At 40.4% G+C, this 9,744-nt stretch overlaps 1 protein-coding gene across 1 annotated transcript; it reads left to right on the top strand.

The window, feature by feature from the left end:
- The first annotated feature begins 4,737 nt into the window (after positions 1-4,737).
- Positions 4,738-7,174, top strand: LOC104433690 (CASP-like protein 1D1). Its single transcript, XM_010046529.3, has 2 exons — positions 4,738-5,606; positions 6,833-7,174. Exons 1-2 carry the CDS (start codon positions 5,198-5,200, stop codon positions 6,847-6,849), a joined length of 426 nt encoding a protein of 141 aa, XP_010044831.1. The 5' UTR covers positions 4,738-5,197; the 3' UTR covers positions 6,850-7,174.
- Positions 7,175-9,744: the final 2,570 nt, after the last annotated feature.

Raw genomic sequence — 9,744 nt, 5'->3', positions numbered from 1 at the left:
ACTTTTCTTTCCCTTACTCGTATCAGTATTTTCTGTATGTCGTGCTACAAATCTTTGGACAATGGTTTACTGATTTTAGTTGGCATTTCTTGGGTTCGAGGGACTGCTAATGTGACACCAACACGAAGCGTGTCGCATGGCAACATCGAACCAATTCGTTTTGCCGAAGAGAAAGTAGTAGAATTAGTAGTTGTGCGCCTAGCGTGGGAGATGTTAAAGTTACCTTATGAATAATCCACCTACTCCTGCCGACTTTTTTCACAAATTTCACGTGGACATTGATCTTATATGGACCAGGTAATCATGCTGTGTCGCGCGGGCTACGTGTTTTTTTTATCATAGTTTACACCGAATGCACGGAGAGGCGCGGGGGATGAGAGCGTAAGGATGATATATACGAAGTGATTGGTAGGGGAAATCTAACTATTTGCTCGCACAAAACAAACGAGATCATGCAGCTGAGACAATGAAGGGAAGGCTCATATGAACATAGGGAATCCAACGCCGTACCTCTTGAATACTGTCGGACGACATATTCTCTGTGCAACGAGCCAGGGACTATCAACTGACGTAATATTCCCGAGCTTCTGATCAAATAGAGAAAGCCAATATAAGACAGTGAGAGATCGAATTCAACCCGAACAAAAATGTGACTCTCAGACTCACTAGATCGTCACAATGATCTCATCGCGAACTCCGCTTCGAAGCGCGCGCGCGTGCTAGAGAGAGAGAGAGAGAGAGAGAGAGGGGCACAGATCTGAGAGTGCTCGAAAGAGCGAGCGAAGGAAGTGGGGAGGGGGAAGTTGCTTGGAGTGAAGGTTTTCTTATGATTTATATTGGCTTGAGCTGAGGGGGCGGGGCAGGGATGAATAAATAGGGAATCCGCCTTACGTTTGGGCCCGTCCTACGTTGCCCGGTGGCTCTTCGAAGTGTACTACGGTCTTGTCTTTCCAACGAAAATGATGGGATGGGATGGGATGGAAATGATAAAGGAGAGTAAAGACATTGACCTCCTTTCGTCTACACTCTGCAGGAGTTCCCTCCCACTGGAGGTAATCTCCTTGCCTTCCCCTCCTTCACGTGAAACCGAGGCTTCAATGACATCCTTAAATAAATAGAAAAAAAAAAAAAGAGAGAGCTGGCAATTTCCGTCTGATGAAAATCTCGCCTATCACAATACCTTACAAAAGTGCAATGTACCGAACCCCAATGAATCGATCTCGAGAACGGCGAAGTCATATTATAACCCGCTTTTTAAGTAGTTCAGCTCTCGAGTTTTTGGGTATTCGGGCTCCTATTCATCTCAATCTATCGTATATACGCGCACATCTCTTGAGTATGAAGCGTTGAGTTGGGAGGTGAAGCTCACTGATTCCGAACAAGGCGCAACGAGCCTAACTACAAGGGGTTTCACTTCCACTAATTCAGTTGGAGCATATTCAACTTGAATGAGCTTTTTCACCAGAACTATTTGGTAAGTTGGAATCGAATTTGTGAAATGATATGGTAAGATTTTCGGTTGGTGCATGCATAAATAGTGTAATTGCATATATATCCACCCACTCGACAGAGTGAATAAATCATCTCGAAACGAACCCATTTCATGGGTCAGAAACAAAAACCTTCATTTTGAAGGGTGCATGAATGAACCATTACTATTTTGTTATACGGTTGTCACATTTGCAATGCATCAAATCTTATTATGAGGACATGCCTCGTTTGGAGTTCAAACTCCTTTATATTATATATTTCTATCAATAAATTATTGCTTTCATTTGATCAATACCCAAATGATTTTTTGGAACTCATGAATTTTAAGATCTAGACACTTTGCATATGGCATTTCCCAAAATCGCTAAAGCTAAATTGTTGCCTTTTTACGTTTTTAATTTCAGAAAAAAAAAATTAATCTTGGGTTTTGCTAGCATAATAATTTTGTAGATACTATAAGAATAACAGTCTATTGTATATCACAAATTCTTAGAAAAGTGGGTCTCATAGTAATTTGTAATTATTTACAGTTTGATTTTTTATGATTCAAAATAAATTGTTATTCTCATGATACATTAAATACCGGCACATAATCATTTCTCATTAATTTTAGCCCCACAAAAGATTATCTTCGACTCATTAAGTACACTTGATAAAGAAACTATTCATTTTGAAAACAGTGTCACGCACAGAACGAGATCGTGACCATACAAGAATCGCAATAATTTTCCGATAAATCGTTTGGTAAAATACCGAGACGCGTCCACAGAATCCTCTAACAAAATGCGGATGGAGCTTCCTGGGCACCATTTGGTTCGTTTCCAGGTGTCAGAGGTTCTCTTTTCCTCGCCCTTTCCTTGGCCACTTGCCATCCAAAATATACACTTTTCACTTTTCAGTCCTGAAAATGCGAAAAAAAAAAACACTACGAAGGAAGAAAAGACCATTCGACTACGTTCGTTCCCCCTTTCTCCCTGACAGACACCAGCTCAGCGACTCTTAGACCAAGTGAGTTCTCGCTTCCGATCACTTAAGGATTATCAAATATCCTTGATTGGGAGTTGCAGCCTCTAGTGGACAGGGCAAAACGCAGGCTAAAAGAGAACTCGGGCCTCATTTTGTCCCACTGCAATCGAAGTACAAACAAGGTGGCCGATTGGCTAGTAAAAGCCCATCAATTAGGTTGCTTCCCTAGGAATTGGGTTTACCAACCCCGTCTGCTCTTTTGGATTTATTATACGTTAATGCTTCTGTTGTATTTGCCTAGACCGGTACCTAGTAATAATAGCTTGTTTGTCTGTTCAAAAAAAAAAAAAGAAACCGAAAGGCGAGGCTTGTTGAACTCGAATTATGGTACTGCGAGTCCAACTGATGTGCTGGAATAGATGGGTCCACTTCGACCGATGCAGTTCACCGGTGCTCGAGGATTTGTTCGCGGAACTAGTAGCGATTGAGGATCGGATCTACGGATTGATGTGAGAAAGTTTTCAATTGGTACTTCTATGCAGCGCATCTCGATAAACATGTGGTGTTTTCAAGACCGAGGAATTGCATCTATACCCATGTTCTGAAAACATGAAAATTGCATTGAGTCAAATTCACTGGTCAAGAACAAAAATCCATTTAAGTTCCTTTTTGGAGGGTGTTTGAATAAAATGATTTTTTGTGTGGTTGTTTGGAGTATCAATATTTTTCCAATACAATTTCGCATTTGCTATTTTTAGAGTTTATTTTAGATTTAGTAACAAATGCCTAAGATTTTTCGGAACTTATAGATATTGACATCTAGAGTTTATATATGACGATTTTCGAAGTTTCTTATGCTTAGCAGATATATTCACGTTTTTAAAAGATTGATTCTTAAGTAAAACAGGAAAAAAAAATTATATTGGAAATGTTTTGCAAAAAAAAAGTGATTCTATTAATCACTGCCTACGGAAAATCAAACTCTATACCAGGCTTATTAATTAAACTAAATAAGAAATGTTTGTTTTGGGTATGAATATAAATAGTATCACGCGAAATACGAGATGGTGGCTATGTTTATATTTGCAAAGCTTTTGTGATTAAATAAATTTGATAAATACTGAGACGCATTAACTAAATTATCTTATATAAAATGCGGATAGAGCTTCTTGGGCACCGGCCGCTTCCTTTCCAGGTGTCAGCGGTTCCCTTGTTCATAACCTTTTGTGCTGCCACGTGTCAGTCTAATATTTTATTTTCTACTCCAGGAAGGAAAAAGAAAAGAAAAAGAGGCCGTTTCACTGCGTTGCCCTTTTCCCTTTCTCGCCAGATTTGGTAAGCCCTTGCCCGGGCTCATCAATGCCCCACCGGTCGCGGCTGAGGCAGCTCTCGTTTAGTCAAGGTAAGGCTTTCGTCATCAATGAATATGATGAGAAATATAAAATATTAGAAATTTTCAATTTTAAAAAAAAAAATTATATAAATCATTTACATCAACGCGATCATGTCACGTTGATATGAGGCATTTATATCAATGATCTTTTGTCAAATTAGCCGAAATAATTTGATTGGTATATTATTAAAATATTTAACCCTAAATTGATGTAAGTAAGGCTTTTTTTTTTGGATAATTTATTCTTGATTTACTTGACATTAGTAGACAAAAAAGAATTGGACACTTTACCTACCATATTCCAAAAGGGGGCCTATCTAGCTAATTATTTCATTTCACTTGTGGGCCCGCTTCATTCAATAATTGCTCGTTCGCGCACCATCAGAGTTCCCAGCTTGCCCTTTCCAAACTTGATAAGTGTGAACCCATAAAAAAATAAACACATGATACATGTGAGATTGATACGTGAAAATGACGTAACCAAATTTCCAAAGTTTCCTCCGTTGACCAATTGGTTTTTTTTTTTCCTTTCCTCTGATATGTTAGGACTTTAATGACTAGTTTATCTTATCAAAGCGGAAAAAACAATGCATTGACATTCATAAGATGTTCAAAATGTGAAGCACTCTGAAATTTTCTTGAGTCAAACACTTGTAAAGATCTTTGGATTTAGAAATGCAATCGCCTCTTCTCAAAACTTTCCAAAATATCTGTCAAATGATACTTATATTTTTACTCAAGGGCTTTTTTAGAGTCTAGGAGACTTTGAGGGTGAGTCCAAGGAGAAAAACAAAAGTAGGTTTGTGATTGGAGAAGAGACCAAAGGACGGGATTGTGAAGGCCACAGAGGAGGATGGAGGGAGTCTCCAGAAGCAATATGCGCGAAAGAAATGCGGGGATTTCATGTGATTTTAATAGGGGCACGTTTACATATAAGATAATCGGTGATGGCTGAATTATAACATCAACTAAATCATGCGTGCGATCGGTCGTGCCATTTCTGTAAATCCCATTCAGGAGGGACGTGCAGCCCACGCGAAGCAATGACTTGCGTCAGATAAAGCGCAGAGCTTCCTTGATTGCACGCTTACACCATACGGCTACGGCTTAACTCCAATCTTTCACCGGTCAATCCTGTTCCAAACTTCAACTGCTCTCCTTCGAACACCATCTCTCTCTGCCTCTCTCGATCGACGAGTCACGGAAATCGGAAGTGATGAACGGCTCGAAGCCATCGTGAAAACTCTCTCTCTCTCTCTCTCTCTCTCTCTCTCCTTCTCCGATCAGGTTCCCTCCGGTCAGCGAGCACACCGTTCCTGCTCCATTCGGTTCCGGCGAAACGCAGGCATGATGAGAAGACAGCGACCGGACCAGCTGTCCAGCGTCCTCCGCGAGCTCTCCGCCCTGACCTTCAGCCTCCTCCGCTCGCCCCCCGCGCCGGCCCCCTTCTCCGACGACCCTCCCCCGCCGCCGCCGGTCCCGGTCCCCCCTCCGTCGCCGTCGGCGGCCGGGGCGGGGAGGTCTCCGGCGCCGCAGATGACGCCCGCGGGGTTCGCGTCGCTGATGCTGGGGCTCTCCCTCGCGCTGATGCTGTGCGGGTCGGTGACGTTCTTCATAGGGTTCGTGTTGATGCCTTGGGTGCTCGGGCTGGTGATGGTCCTGTACGTGGCCGGGATCGTGTCCACTCTCTCCGTCTTGGGGCGGTCCGTCCTTTGCTTCGCCACGGCTTCGCCGGCCCGGCGAAAGGACATGGCTTGTAAGTGCTCGATTCCACTGCCTACTGTCCGCTGTTCTTGATGAAGTTCTCGAGCGAGGAATTAGAGTGTGTAGTTATCGGATGCGTCATTTGCCGGTTCGCTTTGCTCAAATTGGTTCCATCTGTTCGTTTGCTTCTGTGCTTTGCTTGGTATTCTCCGTATTGGTATTGGTGTTGTGGAGCAAGGTGAAGGAGAGAACTTTTTGCTGAACTTTGGTGCTTGCTAATTGCGGATTTACAATGACCCCGCGTATCTCGCTTTGCTGTTTTCTTAGGAGATATCTGGAAGGAGTTTGGTCATCACGGTTCTATTCATGCTCTATTGTTCTTCAATGTATATTCTTGTGGTTAGCCATTGAATTAGGCGTCAGCATTCTGTTCTATAGTGCCGCATTTAGTCCCTCATTTCATATGCGAATTCGTGCACATAGAACTGCACGCCTTGTGTTCGGCATGAAGTACTCTGGTGCGTCTAGAACTGAATATCCTCCTCGCATCCTCTGATTCTATATTAGAATTGGAAGTGGAGCCCTGTGTTGGACCAATATCTTGATGCGACATGTCTGCTGATGGACAAAAAAAAAAAAAAAAAAAAGAGAGATAAAAATCACACGCCCAAGTTTTTTGAGTTTGGAACCTGATAAAATGACATTTGCAGAATAAAGGTTTGATTGGGCTTGTCGTTAATTGTGTTGTTGATGTTTTCGAGTGCCCTAATAGGTGGAAGCACCTTAAGTGCACGTTTCTTTTATAAGAAGAATCATTTGAATGTACTCTACAATTATTGGTAGACCAATCTAGCATGAGTCTGCGATGGAGCCAATTTCTGAGTAAAGTTTGGATGAGTTTGCTGTTTGTCTTTAAATAGTACTGTTAAAACAAATTATAAGTGTTCAGAGTCAGAGTAGTATGATTTGCTGTTATCTTCTTACCATATGTTGCAAAATTTTAGTTGATTAGTCTTCTTGTTGTCCTTATATTATTTGATATCATTGCCATGTTATTCTCAACAAAACAAATACGAGTATTGCACTAATGATGACCTTAGTAAGGCTTCATCATCACGAAGTTCTGCTTTTGGCTTTTGTTGGAGTGATTAGTCACTTGCTCTATCTTGATCGTGTTTTTATTTAACCACAGCTTGCATCATCTAATGAATTCTCACCATTTCGTCTTGAAAGATTGTTAATTAAGATATCCTTTCCCCGAATTGTCTGTTGATGTAGCATGGAAGCTGCTGTGAAAAGGATACCAATTTATAAAGAAGAGAGCACCAGTAGGTTATGGTCACCGAAGACGAATAGCACCACGTGATTATATTTGAAGGTGCTGCTGCTGCTGCTGGAACAACAATTGGGAAGTATCAAAAAGTTCCTTTTTGGAAGTCCCAAAGTTGGAATGGATGAGAAGAGGCTAGAGATGATATGTTGATATAGCTTATTATGTCGGCCGTAAACTGAAATGGTATCTTTACTGAAATAACTCAAAGATAGTTTATCAATATGAGGAATCCCACTCTCAGAAAAGCCCTTTCTGAGTTTCCTCAATTACATCGTCATCCTTGTTTACTTCTCTGCTTCTGCTCTCTTCGTTATGCGTCTGGCCCTTAGAAATTTACCGGACTGACTGGAATTCGTCGGTTGTAAAAGGGTGGTGGTGGTGGTTCTTGGAAAGACACCATGAGAAACCCTTTCTGTTCATGGTACAGTCCTCCCATTGTTGCTTACATATGGAGGAGTATCAATGGTTACAGTCAAAGCTTCTTTTAGCTAAACGTTGACGTGACTCGGAGGAAAGGGCGGTTGTTGTGGAAAATGACTAATTGATGTTGCAAACTTTATTTTAATATCCGATGTAATGGAATGGGGATGGGTACGTGTGTGGGCAGGATAAAGACGATGGCGTGTACTTATCACTTTGCGTGTCCAACTCGGGTGCGGACCTGCCCGGTGGTTTCTTTGGTTGCTCTCCTGTATCTCCGGGGAACGATGCACGCCCTCGGTCGTACCTTTGGGCAGAGTGGGGATTGCCCACTTTTGGACGTTTCCAGCCTTATTTGTACATCTGTAGGCTTATGCGTATCCTTCCGATGAGAACTAAAACGATGTCAGCAACATGCGGTGGTGTCGATCAATTCGAGGTTGACATAGTTCAATTTATAGCGGGAAACGATGGACGTGTGATTGCTTTGTTAACGTCGCTTGTAAATAGAGTCTAAGAAACGGTCTTTGGACTCTATGTCCAAGTCAGGCTTTGTTAATTTTACGAAAAATTATTTTTACATAAATATTTTTCAAATTTTTCAATATTCATTTCATGAAAATGAATTAATTGGGAAAAGCATTTCCAATGAAGGGAACAAAAGTTCTTTACAAATAGAAAAAATATCTTGCACTTTTGAAAAAAAAAAAAAGGATATTTTCCTCACTCATTTTCTCTTATCTTACACCTATCTTAACCTTTTTATCTTTGTTTTTCTTTTTTTCTCTTTTTATTTATTTTTAAAAAAATCAAAATTTTAATTCTTTTTCTTTTTTTCTTTTTTTCTTTCTTTTTTTTTTTTTTTTTTTTTTAGTTTTCTTGGCTAATCGCTATGTAATATGGACACTCTCCGGAAGATTTTGTGTCGTGTTTGACACTTCACACGTGTTCCGACACGTCCCGACACGCCCCAACACGTGATCACGCTCTCTTCGACTCCGCTCCGACACGTGAGTCCGAATTCCGACACGCACAAGGTCAATTTTAAAAATTTCTAATATTTAAAGGATCAAAATATAAATATACACACAATGACCTTGCACCCGATTTCAATTTCATTTGTGGTTGCTCGCAAAAAATAGGCTGCCAACTCAAACTCTCCTTCTCTCTTATGGGAGGATTGAGTCCTCTGTTTGTGCTTTTTGCTGCTCCGTTCTAGACTCCGTGGATCACTTGTTCTTTGAGTGCACAACGTCTATGACTCTTGCGTTCTTTTGGGCTTCTAGATGTAATTTACCTTGGAATAACAGAGTTTGAAAGGACAACCTCTCTTGGGCTCTCAAATTCCTATCCGGCAAAGATTTTTTTCACAGTATTACCCATTTGTCTTTTGGGGCTTTATGCCATTTCATATGGAAAAAAAGGAATTCTATCATCTTTCGAGGTGACTCTTTGGCAATTCCAGCCATGAAGAATCACTTGATCAAGGTTGTGAAGGATAAGGCTCTTTTGTTCTCTAATGTCCCGCCTACTCCAAGAAACAAGCGACTCCAGAGAAGTTGGGGGTTCGATCCGTCCATCTTCAGCTCGGCGTCCTTTTCCTAGCTCTCCTCCATCTCTTCAATCTTTGGAGGGGTGCCTGAGGGTCATTAGTCTGTTTTTTAATTGTAGTTCAGCCGAGTAGTTGCTGCTATGTTTCATTCTCTCTGTATCTTTTTGATTCGACACCCTCACACTCTCCCGCCCCCACGGTTAAAGTGTGAGTTACGGTGCCGAATTCTTGTTCTTTTCTCCAAAGTTTAATATATATTCTTACCTTTTACCAAATATATATATACACAAAAGAATTAATAAAAGAAATAATAAAATTGCTATAAATATACACGCACGGGTCAATTTTTTTTTTCAGTTTTTTTTTTTTTTTAAATTTTTTAGTTTTTTTAAAAGTCTTTTATTATAAAAGAAGTAATAAAAAATGCTATATATGATAAATAAATAAATTTAAAAATATCATTTCAACATTTTTCTTTAAACAATTTTTTTTCCTCTAAGTTTTATGTATTATTGTAACAAATTAAAATAATGAATGATAATATTTAATATTTTTCATGTAAATTAATTCTAGGCTATTTTTATTATTATTTATTTATGTATTTATATATAAAAATATATTTAATATATAACGTGTCGGAACGTGTCAAAAATTTCTATTTTTAAAAAATGGCGTGTCGGCGTATCGTGCCGTGTCGTGTCACGTACTGCATATCTGTGTCGGTACTACATAGGCTGATCATCAACCACAATGACCATCGGCAACCAACCATAGGCGAGCAAGAAGCTTGAGCCCTTGCTCGCTACTCGCCCGATTGGCAACAAGCTTGAGCCCGCCAATCAACAGCGAGCTAAGGCTCCAGGTTCATCGATTTGGCGAGTAGTA

Source organism: Eucalyptus grandis, chromosome 2 (assembly GCF_016545825.1).
Source record: "Eucalyptus grandis isolate ANBG69807.140 chromosome 2, ASM1654582v1, whole genome shotgun sequence".
Taxonomy (NCBI): domain Eukaryota; kingdom Viridiplantae; phylum Streptophyta; class Magnoliopsida; order Myrtales; family Myrtaceae; genus Eucalyptus; species Eucalyptus grandis.
Note: the sequence above shows the minus strand (reverse complement) of the source record. Positions and strands in the feature narration are given on the sequence as shown.

Bases quoted from the DNA above. Each gene is read 5' to 3' on its own strand.
- LOC104433690 (XM_010046529.3), top strand. From the start codon at position 5,198: ATGATGAGAAGACAGCGACCGGACCAGCTGTCCAGCGTCCTCCGCGAG.